This window comes from Tachyglossus aculeatus, chromosome 9, assembly GCF_015852505.1.
Source record: "Tachyglossus aculeatus isolate mTacAcu1 chromosome 9, mTacAcu1.pri, whole genome shotgun sequence".
Taxonomy (NCBI): Eukaryota; Metazoa; Chordata; class Mammalia; order Monotremata; family Tachyglossidae; genus Tachyglossus; species Tachyglossus aculeatus.
This window is the reverse complement of record NC_052074.1, coordinates 2,340,014-2,357,424: the sequence shown is the minus strand read 5'-3', so window position 1 is coordinate 2,357,424 and position 17,411 is coordinate 2,340,014. Positions and strand designations below refer to the sequence as shown.

At 62.6% G+C, this 17,411-nt stretch overlaps 1 protein-coding gene across 1 annotated transcript; it reads right to left on the bottom strand.

Moving 5' to 3' along the window:
- Positions 1 to 5: 5 nt before the first annotated feature.
- MSH6 (mutS homolog 6) lies at positions 6 to 15,772 on the bottom strand. The gene is made up of 10 exons (XM_038751585.1): positions 15,537 to 15,772; positions 8,417 to 8,619; positions 6,789 to 6,988; positions 3,611 to 6,134; positions 2,358 to 2,629; positions 2,117 to 2,234; positions 1,019 to 1,108; positions 768 to 922; positions 196 to 395; positions 6 to 105 (listed from the first exon to the last, which is right to left on the bottom strand). Exons 1-10 carry the CDS (start codon positions 15,770 to 15,772, stop codon positions 27 to 29), a joined length of 4,077 nt encoding a protein of 1,358 aa, XP_038607513.1. The 3' UTR covers positions 6 to 26.
- Between the last annotated feature and the right edge of the window lie 1,639 nt (positions 15,773 to 17,411).

Genomic DNA, 17,411 nt, shown 5'->3' with positions numbered 1-17,411 from the left:
TCCCACCCCCGGCTCTCTCCCGCCGCTCACGGCTCCTCGCCCGGCCTCAGCAGCGCGCGGAGGGTGCGGGTGTCCGCTGAGTTCTCGGCGATCAGACAGACCTCCCTTAAAAAGAAAAAGGAAAGATAGACACCCCAAGGCGGAGGAGGCCTTGAGAGCCCGCCCGCGGCCGGTTGACGGGGGTCCCCGACTCACCGGAACAGACGCAGAGCCTCGGTCAGCCCCTCGAACTCCCTGGCCTTGCGGTGGCCCCTGCGGATGACCTCCTCGGGGATGTGGGCCAGCCGCGCGGCGTTGAAGCCGTAGCTTTTGGGGCAGGCCCCCGGCACGAACTTGTACAGGAAGGTGATGGTTTCCTGGCTCGGGTCTTCGCATTCGTTTTCCACCATGCAGGCCTGCCGCCGCACGACAGGGCGGCCCGTCAGCGCGAGCGGGCGCTCCGGCCCAACCGCTCCACGCTCCCTACTGAGCGCTGGCTAACCGTAACGACGGCGGTACCGGTTCAACGCTTACTCGGTGCCGATCGCGTTGGACCCGATCCCCGTCCCGCCCGAGCCAACCCCCGTCTTCCCGGCGAGGGAACGGGCCCAGAGAAGTGACTCGCTCGCACGGCCGACGTGGGACGAGCACCCCGGTCTTTGTAACTCCCTCGTGCGGAGCGCTGTACTGAGCGGGAGAGTTGGAAGACCCGATCCCGACCTCGGGAGAGGCGGTCCCCACCCCCGGGGAGCCTCCAGGGGAGGAGGGGGGGGGCGGGCGCCGCTTACCATGTGTCCCAGCCGCACTGCCCGGCTGTGGGAATAATCCTCCACCAGCGAGTGGTAGTGCGTGGAAAACAGAGTGCGGCACCTGATGTTTTCCGCCAGCTCCTTCACCACGGCGTGCGCTATGGCCGTGCCGTCGAAGGTCGCGGTGCCTCTCCCTGCGGGGCGGAGGGGAGAGGGGACCGGGGAGTGAAACGCCAGGGGGGTCCGGGCCGGAAGGTCGGAGCCGCCCGCGCCCCTCCCCGGGGTCTTACCGAGCTCGTCCACCAGCACGAGGGAGTGGGCGGTGGCGTGCTGCAGGACGCTGGCCGTCTCGCTCAGCTCGACGAAGAACGTGCTTTCACCTAGGGACACCCCAAGACGACGTGCCCTTAGGCTTGGGTCACGTCCCGGTCGGCGGCGAGGCTTTGAGGGCCGCCCGGCTGCCGGGCGATGCCACAAGCCGTCCCCTTTTCGGTGTGACTGCCGACCACCCTTCGGTCGAAATGGCCGGGGGCCGGCCAGATGGGTAAGGAATCACCGTGATTCCCGTTTTGCACACCCCTCTCTCTCCCACCCCCAATGCCTGCCGGCATCCACAGCTAACGAGGACACCGGAGAATGGGCTAAAGAACGCCAATGTCTGGTTTCGAGAGAGGCTGCTGCTGCTTCCCGCCCGCCGCCCTCCCTCGTTCTCTCCGGAAGCCGGCAGGAGCCCCCCGGGATGGGGGAGGAGGAACAGGGGCGGCCGGCATGGGGCCGCTGGGATGCCGGGATGCCGGCGGCTGGGTGAGCCCGACTTCCCGGGTCCGGCCCCGGGGCACTCCGGGTGGACGGAGGTGGGTGCGAGCCAGAGGGCAGAGGAATGAGAAAGGGTCATTAGGTGGCTAAACGGTAGCCGGCTCAGCCCACCGATAGCGCCGAGAAGCAGCGTGGCTCAGTGGAAAGAGCCCGGGCTTTGGAGTCAGAGGTCAGGGGTTCAAATCCCGGCTCCACCAATTGTCAGCTGTGTGACAACTTCTCTGGGCCTCAGTGACCTCATCTGTAAAACGGGGATGAAGACCGTGAGCCGCCCCGTGGGACCACCTCATCACCTTGTAACCTCCCCAGCGCTTAAAACGGTGCTTGCACATAGTAAGCGCTTCATAAATGCCATCATTATTATTTGCTTGAGCCCGCTACGGGGGTGCCCAGCAGGAAACCCGCCCAGCAGGACCTGATGATCCGCTGCCCGCCCACGGCCTACTCAGAGCCACCGGACGCTGGGTCCCGTGGGGTGGGGCCCCCGCGGCCCCTCCGAGGTCGAGCTCTCAACTCGGTCCCCGGTCCGGATCCGAAAGGGGCAGACGGGAGGCGGGCGGGTGGGCACTCACCGGACATGATACGGTCGGAGGCGCCCAGCCTGGTGAAGATCCGGTCAACGGGAGTGAGCCTGCAGGACTCGGCGGGGACGTAGCAGCCCAGCTGGGCCAGGATGACCAGGAGGCCCGCCTGCGGCGGAAGGGCGGCGCGGTCGTTTCCTGGGCCGGGCTCCCCCGCGGTCACCCCGCGCCGGCGGAAGCCGAGCCGGGGCTACCGCGGGCCGGGAAGCAGAACCGAACGCAGGGGACTCACCTGTCTCATGAGGGTGGACTTGCCGCCCATGTTGGGGCCCGTGACCAGCACGCACAGGGCCTCCCCGCCGCCGGCGCCCGCCTCGTCCTCGCAGCCGATCACGATGTCGTTCGGGATGAAGTCGTCCCCGAAGAAGGTCTTGGAGATGCAGGGGTGGCGGGACCCTCTCAGCTCCAGGACCGGGGGGACGCCGTCCCCGGGAGGGACGATGACGGGCCGGCACATGGGACCGTCCCCGCCCCGGCTGTAGTTGGCCAGGCAGAGCAGGACGTCTAGGGGAGGGACGCGGAGAGAGAGAGGGCGAGGGGGACGGACGTCGGCTAGCCAGCTCCAGCTTGCCCCGGTGGGGCCACCGGTGCCCGTGGGTCACGGGCAAAGGAACGGGAGATGCCGAGCCGGGGCCAGCCCCGGGGAACCTGCCTGATTCTCGCCCGCGTAGTCCTCCCCGGAGCTCAGTGCGGTGCTTGGCACCCACTAAGTACCTAAGAAATAACTATTACCGTCACCACTGAGGAGCCTCTACCCTCTACGTCACGTCTGACGGTCTCAAGCAGGGCACTTGGGAGCGTTCGGCTTGCCACTGATTACAGCCGTCTTCCCCCGGGCCCCCGCGGCCCTCCCTGCCTGCTCCGGCTCAACGTGAGCGGCGGCGGCGGGGCGGAAGGAGGGGCAGGGGGCGGCTGCAGCCCACCCGACGCCCTCAGACCCCCGACCCGCCAGTGGGGCCATGACCCGCTCGGGACATCCATCACGTGACTCTGGGGAGGGGGCTGCCCACATCCGAGGCCCAGCGTGTTGGGGGAGACCCCGCGGAGCACCCCGGCCCCCGCCCGCCTGCCCGGAAGTAACCGAGGCCAAAGGGTCGCCCTCCGGGCACCCCAACCCCCAAAAGAGTGGCCGTGGACAGGACACGCTTGCCGGCTCATTGCCCGTGACCCCTGACTCCCCGTCAGCACCCGTCAGGGTGCACCACTGCTAGGCGGCGATTGTCTCCAGCTCCCTTCCGCCAGCACAGCCCCCAGACCCCGGTTCTCCCGCTCCCCCAATCCCCCACTCCTCCGGTCCGGAAGTCCCTCGCCCTCCACGTGGGCAGCGCCCTCCCCGTCACCGACGCCATCCCGAAATCCCCGGGGGGCCCCCGGTTCCCTCCTCTCCCCGAGCCAGGGTCCACCCGCCGACGACCCCGGGGGCCCGTCGGGAGCAACCGGGACGGGGCCCTCCCTCCACCCCAGCCGGCCCCCGTCGGGCCTCACCCAGCACGGCGCAGCACTCGACGGCGGCCTGCCAGTCTCGGTGGTTGAGGTCGAAGTTGTGGAAGAGGCGGCGCATGCAGTCCTTGAGGGCCGCGTCCCGCCGCTCCTCGGCGGCCGTCAGCTCGGCCAGCCGCTTCTCGATGGCCTTGGTCCAGTAGCGCTTGACGCCCTTCTTGGTGGACTTGAGCTCGTAGTCCCCGGGCAGGTCGCGGGCGGCCAGGCCCTCGGGCACCTCCAGCTGGTAGCGGTTCTTGCCGCCCCCCCAGTAGACCACGGCCTGGCAGCCCAGGAGCCGGCGCTGCTCCTCCAGGTAGCGGCCGAGGCCGTCCTCGGCGGCCCGGATGGCGGCCCCGGCCCGGTCGTAGTCCGGGTCGAAGCCCTCCTTGGGGGTGATGACCCCGGTCCGGCGGGCCTTCTGGTGGTCGAAGGCGGCGTCCCAGCGCCTCAGCTCCGCCGTCAGGTCGGGGAAGCGGCCCCCGGGGTCGGCGGTCCGCACCGCCACCGCCCGGCGCAGGGTCTCCGAGCGGAAGCCGCCGGCCGCCGCCCCCAGGGCCCCGGCGGCCTCGGCCGCCACCTTGAAGCCCTCCAGGGCCGACAGGAAGTCGACGATCTTCTTCTTGCCGTAGGTGGTCTCCTCGTACATGACGGCCCGCCCGTCCGGGTGGCTCCGGCTCTTGAGCGGCGAGCCGATGCTGTGGATCTTGCTGAGCAGCCGCTCCAGGTCCGGGAGCCGGCGGAGCAGGTCGCCGGCCTCGGCGGCCCGGTCGGGCACGGCGGCCAGGTCGGCCACGGCGGCCAGGCGGTCCTCGATGGCGGCCGGGTGGCGGAGCGGGGCGCACAGCCAGCGCTTCAGGAGGCGCCGGCCGAAGGGCGTGCGGCACGAGTCCAGCCGCTGCAGGAGGCTCCCCTCGCCCGACCCGTCCGTGCCGTTCCGGAGGACCTCCAGGTTGCTCAGCGTCACGGCGTCCAGCACCGCCCGCCCGTCGGGCCGGGCCGGCCCCGGCCCCGCGGCCTGGTCCACGGGCACGAACGCCTCGAAGTCGGCCATGGACAGCAGCTCCTGGTCGATGAGACACTTCTTGAGGTAGAAGACGCAGGCGCCCAGGGCGGACAGGGCCAGCTCGCCGCCCTCGGCCGGCGTCAGCCCCAGGGGGTCGGTCCCGGCCGTCAGGGCGCGGAGGGCCGGGGGCGGCGGGGCCCCCTCGAAGTAGCCCTCCTCCAGGAGCGTCTTCAGGGTCTTGGCCGCGTCCCAGAACTGGGAGCCCGGGGCCAGGCCCTCCTGCAGGGCGGAGGCCAGGGAGCCCTTCAGGACGCGCCGGCTCTCGGCCGACAGGTTGCCCTTCTCGAAGAGGACCTGCACGGGGGCGTGGTGGGCCACCAGGGTCCGGAAGCGCGAGCAGTGCCGGTCGTCTCCGAACTGGCCCACGTGGAACTTGCCCACCGAGGTGTCGACGAAGCAGACCCCGAAGGCCCGCGGGGAGCCCCCCGCCGCCGCCGCCGCCGCCCCGTCCTGCTCGCGGACGCTCAGCAGGTAGCGGTTGTGGGTCTCGGCGGGGCTGCCGTCCAGCACGCCGTAGGTCTGCGTCCCCTTGGTGATGACCCTGCAGATCTCCCGCCGGACCACCCGGTCGAACTTGGACACGTGGCCGGCCCGCCGGCAGCGGGCCTCCATCATCTCGGGGGTCTCCGTCTGCTCCACGCGCGCCACCTTGTAGCCCTTCTGCACCAGGACGTCGGAGTAGCGGCCGAAGGAGATCTCGGGGAAGCCCGAGTGGGCCCAGCCGCCCTTCATGAAGACCAGCCCCAGCTCCGTGACCCCGGTGACAGCGTCCATGTGGTACAGCTCGTAGAACTTGCCCACCTTGTAGAAGATGACCAGGTCGAAGTTGTCGCCTTTCAGCTGCCACCAGCGCCGCATGCCCGGCGTGCAGGTGTTCAGGAAGTCCTCGGGCACGTACAGGGTGGTCGCGTCGTAGGCGGGGTCCTCCGGCCGCCGCCGCCGGCCGTCCCGCCGCCGCCCCTCCTGGAGCCACGGGAGGGTCTCGTGGTACCAGGGGGCCGGGCCGTCGCCGCCCGCGCCGGCGGCCGGGGGCTCGGCGCCCTGCGGGCCGGCGCAGAAGGCCTTCAGAGCCTCCCTCGTCTCGGAGGCCACCTCGGCGGCCCGCCCGGGGGGCCGGGGCGGCTCGCCCCCGCCGTCCCGCCCCTTGCCCGCGGACGCCCGCTTGCGCTTGGGCGCGGCCGCCTTGGCGGGGCCGTCGGCGTCCGGCTCGGAGGAGGAGGCCTCGCCGTCGCTCTCGTCCACCCCGCTGCTGGCCTCGTCGTCGTCGTCGCTGCTGGCCGCCTCCCCGCCGTCCGGCTGGAAGTCCGCGTCCGAGCTCCCGTGGTCGCTCTCCGAGTCGGACACCACCCGGCGCTTCTTGGGCCGGCCGGCGGCGCCCCGCGTGACCCGCTGCCTCCGCGGCCTCACTTCCTCCTCTTCGCTCTCCCGCTCTCCGTTGTTCTCGGGAGCCGAGGCCCCGCTCGCCTGCGGGCGGGGGGAGAGGGGCGGGAGCCGTCAGGGGGGGACCCGGGGAGGTGCCCGCCGCCCACGACCGGGTGCCCGGACGCTCCCGCGGGCTCTACGCCGCCGGCTCATCGTGGGCGGGAACGTGAGCTCGTTTTGGGCAAGACTGGCCTCTCTATTATTATACCGTCCTCTCCCAAGTGCTTAGTTCACTGCCCTGCCCACGGTAAAGGCTCCGTAAAGACGACCGAATCAACGAACGTCTATCGGCTTTTTAGGCCGTACTCTCCCAAGCGCTGAGTGCTCTGCACAAGGTAGGCGCTCAGTACATGCCGTGGGTTGGCTGGCTGGCACCAACGCCTTCCGCCTGGGGACCGAGGTCACGAAATCCGGTATTTACTGAGCACCAAAGGTGCCGGCTCCCGGCCCGACGGCACAGGAGATGCGATCGGTCAGCTTACGCTCCTGCTCATTCAATCATACCTATTGAGCGCTTACTGTGTGCACGGCACTGTACTAAGCGCTTGGGAGAGGACAACGATAACCAACAGACATATTCCTGCCCATGACGAGTTCAGTCTAGAGGGAACTTCTGCTCTACTCTGCTTTATATATGTGTGTATGTCTCTAAAGCAGACACACACACGCAGACTCTCTCTCACAACCCCGCTGTACCTCTGCCTCCTCCTCGTCCTCCTCTTCCTCGTCCTCCTCTTCCTCCTCCTCAGCCTCAGAGGGTTCGTCGCATACGGCCAGCGAAAGCCGCTCGCTCTTGTCCTTCCCGAGGGCGTCGTCGGCCAGCCTCATCCCCCTTTGGATCTCGGGCTTTGCGCTGAAGAACACCCCTCCCTTCTGGGCTTCCTTACACGAGGAACCTGGGACGCAAAAACGTTGAGAACGGCGCCGGGAAGGGGGCCACCGGCCCTCCCGGGAACGTCCGGCCTGCTGAAGCCGGCTGAACCGGGAATCCCCTCGGAACCGGGTTCGGGATTTCCCGGAGAGAACCCAGCCAACCCGATCCGGAGGGGCCGCTCAAAATGCCAAAAGTCAAGCTGCCTCTCGGGCCACCGTCAAACCAGGTGGATTTCAATCAATCAATCAATCAATCAATCAATCAATTGTATTTATTGAGCGCTTACTATGTGCAGAGCACTGTACTAAGCGCTTGGGAAGTACAAATTGGCAACACATAGAGACAGTCCCTACCCAACAGTGGGCTCACAGTCATTGTAATAGACAACGGGGAAACCCGCCAATTCATGGCATCCCCTTCTTCACCCACTTCACTTCCCCGGGCCTCAGTTCCCTCATCTGCAAAATGGGGGTTAAGACCGTGAGTCCTCTGTAGGATGGGCAGAGCGGTTTGGAAATAAGGCCCGCAACAAACAGATTAGCCAAAATAGGGAGCACCTAAAGGCCGGGCCATCTTTTGTTTTGGGGCTAACCCAAGGCAACATTTCTTTAACCCTGGTTTAACCCAGCCTCAGAGAAAGGAAGAAAACAAAATCCCAGGTCATTGCCAACTTGGACTTCCCAAGTGCTTAGTACAGTGCTCCGCACACAGTAAGCGCTCAATAAATGCGACTGAAGGAATGAATGACTGATCTGCTTTTATCTACCCCAGAGCTTAGTACAGTGCCTGGCGCATAGTAAGTAGCCCGCTGTTGGGTAGGGGCCGTCTCTATATGTTGCCAACTTGTACTTCTCAAGCGCTTAGTACAGTGCTCTGCACACAGTAAGCGCTCAATAAATACGATTGAATGAATGAATGATGGGGACTTTGTCCAACCTGATTAGCTTGGATCTACCCCAGCAGTTAGAGCTTGACACATAGTGAGCTGTTAACAAATACCACCCTTATTATGATTATTATTATTATTATAAGAAGCAGCGTGGCTCGGTGGAAAGAGCCCGGGCTTGGGAGTCCGAGGTCACGCGTTCTAATCCCGGCTCCGCCGCTTGTCAGCTGTGTGACTTTGGACAAGTCCCTTCTCTGGGCCTCAGTGACCTCATCTGGAAAACGGGGATGAAGACGGTGAGCCCCAAGTGGGACAACCTGATCGCCTTGTATCCCCCCCCACCAGGGCTTAACAAATACCGCTTATTATTATTACCCATTTTCCTACTCTGTGCTCTCGGCACTTATTTTCTGTTTGTCTCCCTGCGAGTTTGTAGGCCCCACGAGAGCCACGATCGGGCGCGCGGTCTCGCGCTCTCTCTCCCCAGTGTTTAGTCCAGTGTTCCGCGCGCAGCCGGCGGTCAGCAACAAGCCCCGACGGCGCGACGGGAGAGTCGGCCCTTACCCGTATAGGGCTTCAGCAGCCTCTTGCTGACCCAGCCCCTGGTGGGCCTGTCGTCCAAGAACTGCACGTGGACCCGGAGGGCTTTGCCCTCCCCTCGGAGGAAGGTCCCGTCGGTGGGGTGGTCGTACACCAGGCAGGGCCACCAAGGGTAGCCCTCCATCTTGGCCCACACCAGGTCCCCCGGAGAGAAGTCGCAAGCGTTGCTGCAAAAGTCAACGGAGGCGGGCGTCTTAACATCCAGCTCTCTTCCTCCCTTCAGAGCCCTACTGAGAGCTCACCTCCTCCGGGAAGCCTTCCCAGACTGAGCTCCCATTTCCCCCTCCCCGGGCCCTACCTCCTTCCCCTCCCCACAGCACCTGTATATATGTTTGGACAGATTTATTACTCTAGTTTACTTGTACGTATTTACTATTCTCTTCATTTTGTTCATGATGTGAACAAAACAGTGCTTTGCACATAGTAAGCGCTTAACAAATGCCGTCATTATTATTATTATGATGTGCATCTAGCTTTAATTCTATTTATTCTGACGACTTGACACCCGTCCACATAATAATGATAACGACGGCATTTATTAAGCGCTTACCGTGTGGAAAGCACTGTTCTAAGCGCCGGGGAGGTTACAAGATGATCAGGTTGTCCCACGGGGGGCTCCCAGTCTTAATCCCCATTTTCCAGATGAGGGGACTGAGGCCCAGAGAAGCGCAGTGACTTGCCCACAGTCACCCAGCTGACAGTTGGCGGAGCCGGCATTTGAACCCATGACCTCGGACTCCAAAGCCCGGGCTCTTTTCCACTGAGCCACGCTGCTTCTCTAACATGTTTTGTTTTGTTGTCTGTCTCCCCCCTTCTAGACTGTGAGCGCGTTGTCGGGTTGGGACCGTCTCTATATGTTGCCAACTTGTCCTCCCCAAGCGCTTAGTCCAGTGCTCTGCACACGGTAAGTGCTCAATAAATACGATTGAGTGAATGAACGAATGAATGAATGAATCCAGCCAGGCCTCGAGAACCGACTTGGGCCGCCTGAGAAACTTCCAGTGGGGTCATCATCATCAATCGTATTTATTGAGCGCTTACTATGTGCAGAGCACTGTACTAAGCGCTTGGGAAGTACAAATTGGCAACATATAGAGACGGTCCCTACCCAACAATGGGCTCACAGTGGGGTCTAGGAGGTTCCGCCCCCCCAAACCCCGGGGAGGTGACCAGAGCCCATCGGAAGTGCCGAGAAGCAGCGTGGTTTACTGGAAAAGAGCCTGGGCTTTGGAGTCAGAGGTCATGGGTTCAAATCCCGGCTCCGCCACTTGTCAGCTGGGTGACTTTGGGCAGGTCACTTCACTTCTCTGGGCCTCAGTGACCTCATCTGTAAAATGGGGATTAAGACTGTGAGCCCCCCGTGGGACAACCTGATCAACTTGTAACCTCCCCAGCGCTTAGAACAGTGCTTTGCACATAGTAAGCGCTTAATAAATGCCATTTAAAAAAAAAAAAGTGCCAGTTCACCCCCACAGGCCGAAGCCCCAGCTGGGGGGGACGCCTCCGACCGGGACATCGCTTCCCACCACACACACGAGCTGCCGGAAGGCGGCCCTCGGTCTCCGAGCCGCCGGCACACGTCCCGCCGCCTCCCCGTGTAATAATAATAATAATAATGTTGGTATTTGTTAAGCGCTTACTATGTGCAAAGCACTGTTCTAAGCGCTGGGGGGAATACAAGGAGATGAGGTTGTCCCATGTGGGGCTCACAGTCTCAATCCCCATTTTACAGGTGAGGGAACTGAGGCACAGAGAAGTGAAGTGACTTGCCGAAGGTCACACGGCGGATATGTGGGGGAGGCAGGATTCGAACCCATGACCTGTGACTCCCAAGCCCGGGCTCTTTCCACTGAGCCACGCTACAGGCGAGCCGGCCCTGAGCCGCTCTCAGACGCCAGGACCCGGGGACCCCGGAGGCCACTGGGGCCCGAGAGACGGCCACCGCGTGTCACACGTGACGAGCCCGTGTTTCGGGGCGGGAACGTTCGAAGAGGAGTTTAAACGGGAGACCGGTAAGATTCCAAACAGGAAGACGGAGGAGACGTTATCATCGTCGTTAACGGTATGTATTAAGCACTTCCTCTGTGCAGAGAACTGTACTATCATCATCATCAATCGTATTTATTGAGCGCTTACTATGTGCAGAGCACTGTACTAAGCGCTTGGGAAGTACAAATTGGCAACATAGAGAGACGGTCCCTACCCAACAGTGGGCTCACAGTCTAAAAGGGGAAGACAGAGAACAAAACCAAACATACTAACAAAATAAAATAAATAGAATAGATATGTACAAGCAAAATAAATAAATAGAGTAATAAATACGTACAAACATATATACAGGTAACATACACAGGTACTAAGCACTTGGGATAGAAAAATACAAGTCTGCAGATACGTTTCCTGCCCACATCAAGCTCAGAGGGGGAAGCAATAATACAAATAATTTATAAGGTCTAATTTAAAGAATTGCCTGTTATACGGCCTTGGGCGAGCCACTTCACTTCTCTGTGCATCAGTTTCTGCATCTGTAAAATGGGGACTATACACGTCGCGCAGAGCTTGGGAGTCAGAGGTCATGGGTTCCAATCCCGGCTCCCCCACGTGTCTTCTGTCTGACCTCGGGCAAGTCACCTCACGTCTCTGAGCCTCAGTTCCCTCATCTGCAAAATGGGGGTGAAGACTGTGAGCCCCACGTGGGACAACCTTGTAGCCTCCCCAGCGCTTAGAACAGTGCCTTGCACATAGTAAGCGCTTAACAAATGCCATCATTATTATTATTATTGTTATCTTCTCCACTCCCCTGAAGAGTGTGAGCCTCGTGAGGGACAGGGACCTTGTCCAATCTGATCGCCCTGTATCTACCTCAATGCTTAGCACAGTGCTGCCGCAGAGTATAAGTGCTTATTAACACATACCTGTTCATTCATTCAATCGTATTTACTGAGCTCACACTGTGTGCAGAGCACTGTACTAAGCGCTTACCTGTTCTCCATCTCCTCTTAATACTGTGAACCCCATGTGGGACAGGAACCGTGCCCAATCTGATTACCTTGTATCTACGCTGGCACACAAAGTGCTTAACAAATATCACGACTATTATTACTGTTATTATTATTATTATTATTGAGAAATAGGTTCTGATTGGGGGGTGCAGTCCTGGACCTGCTAGAGGCTTACCCCTGGGGCCAAAACTTTTGGTGCAGATCCCAAAGCCAACGTACTGGCCTAAATGGGGGGAGTGGACGGGTGGAAAGGGTGAGGAAACAAAGGCACCCTCGCTCGCCTTCACCCCCAGCACAATCTGACCCCGCAGTCTGTTTGCTTGACAGTTTGTACATATTTTTTTACTCTATTTATTTCATTTGTACATATCTATTCTATTTATTTTATTTTGTTAGTATGTTTGGTTTTGTTCCCTGTCTCCCCCTTTTAGACTGTGAGCCCACTGTTGGGTAGGGACTGTCTCTATATGTTGCCAATTTGTACTTCCCAAGAGCTTAATACAGTGCTCTGCACACAGTAAGTGCTCAATAAATACGATTGATGATGATGATGATGATGACAACAGCAGCGTGTCAGGTTTTCACCTTTTGAATTCAGACCGGGGAGAGTTCTGACGCCTACCAGTCAATCAATCATCGTATTCACTGGGCGCTTACCGTGTACACAGCACTGTACTGAGCGCTTGGAAAGTACAGTTCAAAAGAACAACCGGAAAGTACAAGTACTGCCTGACGCTTCAAGTACCAACCCTCTTTCAACGTCTCAGATGTTCCCAACGTGCTGCACTTCCTGTCAGCGGGTTCTATATATCACGCCCTGCCTCCCCCTCCTAGACCGTGAGCCTGTTGTTGGGTAGGGACCCGTCTCTATATGTTGCCAACTTGGACTTCCCAAGCGCTCAGTACAGCGCTCTGCACACAGTAAGCACTCAGTAAATACGACTGAATGATTACTTACTGTATCAGCCTCCTTGCTGATCTCCCTGCCTCCCCCCACTCCAGTTCATACTTTCATTCAACCGTATTTCTTGAGCGCTTACTGTCACACAGTAAGCGCTCAAGAAATACGATTGAATGATTACTTACTGTATCAGCCTCCTTGCTGACCTCCCTCCCTCCCGTCTCCCCCCACTCCAGTTCACACTTTCATTCACTCGGATTTCTTGAGCGCTTACTGTGTGCAGAGCACCGTACTTCCCTCTGCTCCCCGGCTCATTTTTCCACAAAAACGTTCAGTCCGCGTCTCCCCACACCTCAAGAAACTCCAGTAGTTGCCCATCCGCCTCCGCATCGAACAGAAACTCCTCACCAAAAGCCGTCCATCCCCTCGCCCCCTCCTACCACCCAGCCCACACGCTTCACTCCTCTAAGTGCCAACTTTCTCACTGGGCCTCCATCTCACCTCCCGCGCCATCCTGCCTCTGGCCTGGAATGCCCTCCCTCCTCATATCCGACAATTCCTCCCCCGTCTTCAATTCCTTACTGAAGGCCCCTCTCCTCCAAGAGGCCTTCCCTGACTAAATCCCCTTCTCCCACTCCCTTCTCCACTGGGCCTCCATCTCACCTCCCGCGCCATCCTGCCTCTGGCCTGGAATGCCCTCCCTCCTCATATCCGACAATTCCTCCCCCGTCTTCAATTCCTTACTGAAGGCCCCTCTCCTCCAAGAGGCCTTCCCTGACTAAATCCTCTTCTCCCACTCCCTTCTCCATCCCCCCCCCCATCCCAGCACTCAAGTCGCTAACTGTAATTTCTTTATGTATGTTCATGCCTGTCTCCCCCTCTAGACTGTAAACTTGGGTCTATTGTACCCTCTAAAGCACCTGGCACAGTGCTCTGCACAGAGTAAGCACTCAATAAATAATTCAGCCTCTGTTCTCTCCCCCGCCTTAGATTGGGAGCCGACCTGAATCTCTGGCACCTCTTATCTGCTCCGATGCTTAGATGCTGGCACAATGAAAGTGCCTAACAAATCCCACGATTATTACTGTTATGAGAGCTTTTTGGGACGGGAATGTGTCTGTCTGTTGTTACATTGTACTCTCCCAAGCGCTTAGTACAGTGCTCTGCCAACAGTAAGTGCTCAATAAATATGACTGAATAAATGAATGAATTCTTACCATTATTAAATGTCGCTGCTAAGAGGAAGTGGGGGGTGGGGGAGGAGAGCAGAGACCCCACCCCCTGTCCTGAGGGATGCCTGGGGGGCTCCTCTGCACAGACCTCAATCAATCGTATTTATTGAGCACTCACCGTGTGCGGAGCACTGTACTAAACGCTTGGGAGTACAAGTACTCAGGCTGCTGGGACGTGAGTTGGGGATCCAACCCCCCCCCCCCCCCAAAACATACAACCACGTGGGCGCCCCCGCCCCAGCAGAGGAGCAGAAGGGGCGGGGGGGGGGGCGGGGGGGGGGAGTCGGCCTGCCAATCATATGTACTGGATGCTTCCTGCGTGCAGAGCACTGGCCTGAGCGTTGGGGAGGGGACAACGGAACTAAAACACAGACAACGAGTGGACCGCCTGGAGGGGGATGGTGAGGCCGCATGCAGCTCCCCCCAGCCCTCGGCTCCCCCAGCCCCATTTCCTCAACTCCCCTGCCCCCCAACTACCCTAGCCCCATTTCCTCAACTCCCTCACTCTCCCAACTCCCCCAGTCCCATTTGCCCAATTCCCTCACTCTCCCAACTCCCCCAGCCCCATTTCCCCAACTTCCTCACTCTCCCAACTCCCCCAGCCCCATTTCCCCAACTTCCTCACTCTCCCAACTCCCCCAGCCCCATTTCCTCAACTTCCTCACTCTCCAAACTCCCCCAGCCCCATTTCCTCAACTTCCTCGCTCTCCAAACTCCCCCCACCCCACCTCAACTCCCCCCGCCCGCCCAGCCCCATTCCCAACTTCCCCCACCCCATCTCCTCCACTTCTTCACAATCCCAACTCCCCCAGCCCCATCTCCTCAACTCCCCCAGCCCCACGGCCCCAACTTCCTCCCCCCGCCAACTCCCCCAGGCCCATTTCCCCACCTTCCTCACCCCCCAACTCCCCAGCCCCATTTCCTCACCTCCCCGTGCCCCATGTCCCTCAGCCCCCCGGCCCCACCTCAACTTCCCGGCCCCAAGTCCCCCCGGCCCCCTTCCTCACCCCCCAACGCCCTCAGCCCCATCCCCTCAACTCCCTCACTCCTCTCCCCCCGCCCCCCTCCAACTCCCTCACTCTCCCAACACTCCCAGCCCCATCTCCTCAACTTCCTCACCCCCCGACTCCCTCTCTCCCAACGCCCCCAGCCCCATCTCAACTCCCTCACTCTCCCAACAACGGCCCCCACCCCATTTCCCCAACTTCCACACCCAACTCCCCCAGCCCCATTTCCTCAACACCCTCACTCTCCCAACTTCTCCCCGCCCCATTCCCCCAACTCCCTCACTCCCCCAACGCCCCCCACCCCATTCCCAACTCCCTCGCCCCCAACTCCCCCCGCCCCATTTCCCCAACTCCCTCACCCCCCACCTCCCCCCGCCCCATTTCCCCAACTTCCTCACTCCCCAACGCCCCCCACCCCATCCCCCCAACTCCCTCCCTCTCCCAACGCCCCCAGCCCCATCTCAACTCCCCCAGCCCCATTCCCTCCCTCTCCCAACGCCCCCCGCCCCATTCCCCCAACTCCCTCACCCCCCCAACTCCCCCCGCCCCATTCCAACTCCCTCACCCCAACTCCCCCAGCCCCATTCCAACTTCCTCACCTCCATTCTCCCAACTTCCTCACCCCCGAACGCCCCCCCGCCCCATTCCCCCAACTCCCTCACTCTTCCAACTCCCCCCGCCCCATTTCTCAAACTTCCTCACTCTCCCAACTCCCCCCGCCCCATTTCCCCAACTCCCTCCCTCTCCCAACGCCCCCAGCCCTCCCCCAGCCCCATTCCCTCCCTCTCCCAACGCCCCCCCGCCCCGTCTCCTCAACTCCCTCCCTCTCCCAACTCCCCCCGCCCCATTCCCTCAATTCCCTCCCTCTCCCAACTCCCCCCCACTCCCAAGCAGCCCCCCCCCGCCCCCGTTCCCCCCGGGCCCGGGGGGGGGGATAATTACCTGTGGGGATTCTTGGGGTCCTTGGGGTCCCTGTGGCCCCCGCGGCCCCGCCGTTGGGGCCCGGGGTCCGTGGCGGCGGCGGCGGCGGGGGGGAGGGCCCGAGCCCGGCGCCCCCCGGCCTTGGGCCTCGGGGAGGAGGCCCGGCCCGGGACCGGGGCCGGGACCGGGGCCTGGGTTCGAGGCTGCGCCTTGGGGGCCTTGGAGAAGAAGCTGAGGAGGGAGCTCTGCCGCGACATGGCGGGCCCTGAGGCGGACCGTGAGGCGGCCCGTCCGTCGCGCCCCCGGACGCCCAGCTCCCCGCGAACCGCCTCGCGCGCGCGCCGGGCCCCAAGGGCGGGAAAACGCGTGGGGCGGGGCTCCCGCCGGAAAACGCGCGCGTGCGCGACCAATCAGCGCCCGCCGCCGGCTCGCGCGGGGCCTCCCTCCCACTCCGTCGCGTGCTCGCGCGCGCCCCCTCCCTGGCCCCTGGCTCCGCCCACCGCCCGCGCGCGTGCGCCCCCTCCCGGGCCCACGGCCCCGCACACCGCGCGTGCGCGTGCGCCTCCTCCCTGGACCGCGGCCCCGCCCACCGCGCGCGCGCGTTCGCCCCCGCCCTGGACCGCGGCCCCGCCCACCGCGCGTGCGCGTGCACCACCACCCTGGCCCGCGGCCCGGACAACCGCGCGTGCGCGTGCGCCCCCTCCCTGGTCCGCGGCTCCGCCCACCGCCCGCGCGCGTGCGCCCCCTTCCCGGGCCCACGGCCCCGCCCACCGCGCGTGCGCGTGCGCGTGCACCTCCTCCCTGGACCGCGGCCCCGCCCACCGCGCGTGCGCTCCTTCCCCGGCCCTAAGGCCCCGCCCACCGCGCGTGCGCGTGCGCTCCCTCACCGGCCCTATGGCCCCGCCCACCGCGCGTGCGCGTGCGCTCCCTCCCCGGCCCTGTGGCCCCGCCCACCGCGCGTGCGCCCCCTTCCCGGCCCACGGCCCCGCCCACCGCGCGTGCGCGTGCGCGTGCGCCTCCTCCCTGGACCGCGGCCCCGCCCACCGCGCGTGCGCGCGCGCTCCCTCCCCGGCCCTAAGGCCCCGCCCACCGCGCGTGCGCGTGCGCTCCCTCCCCGGCCCTATGGCCCCGCCCACCGCGCGTGCGCCCCCTCCCTGGCCCGTGGCCCCGCTTACCGCCCCCCTCCCTCCCAGACTGAGACCCCTACTTCCTCTACCCCTTCTCCCCCTCCCCATGGCACCTGTATATAAGTTTGTACGTATTTATTACTCTATTTATTTGTGTATTTATTTTACTCGTACATGTTTATGCTATTGATTTTATTTTGCTAATATGTTTTGTTTTGTTGTCCGCCTCACCCTTCTAGACTGTGAGCCCGCTGTTGGGTAGGGACCGTCTCTATAGGTTGCCAACTGGTACTTCCCAAGCGCTTGGCACAGTGCTCTGCACACAGTAAAGCGCTCAATAAATACGATTGAATGAATGAATGAATGAATGGCCGGCGGCCCCGCCCACCGCGCGCGCGCGCGCCCCCACCCTGGCCCGCGGCCCCGCCCACCTGCCGCCCGCGTGCGCCCCCTCCTGGCCCGCGGCCCCGCCCACCGCCCGCGCGCGTGCGCCCCCTCACTGAAGCGCGGCCCCGCCCATCGCGCGTGCACCCCCTCCGCGGCCCCGCCCACCGCGCGTGCGCATGCGCCCCTCCCCTGGCTGCGGCCCCGCCCGCTGCGCATGCGCGCACAGACCCCGGGAACCCGCCGCGCCCCCTGCCGGCAGCCGCCTCCCACGCCGCCCTGGATCCCTCTGTCCTTTCTCCTGCTCTCTAATCCTTTTTTTCTTCTTCTTCTTCCTTTATTATTATTATTATTATTCATTGTGAGGGTAATCATATTATCATTA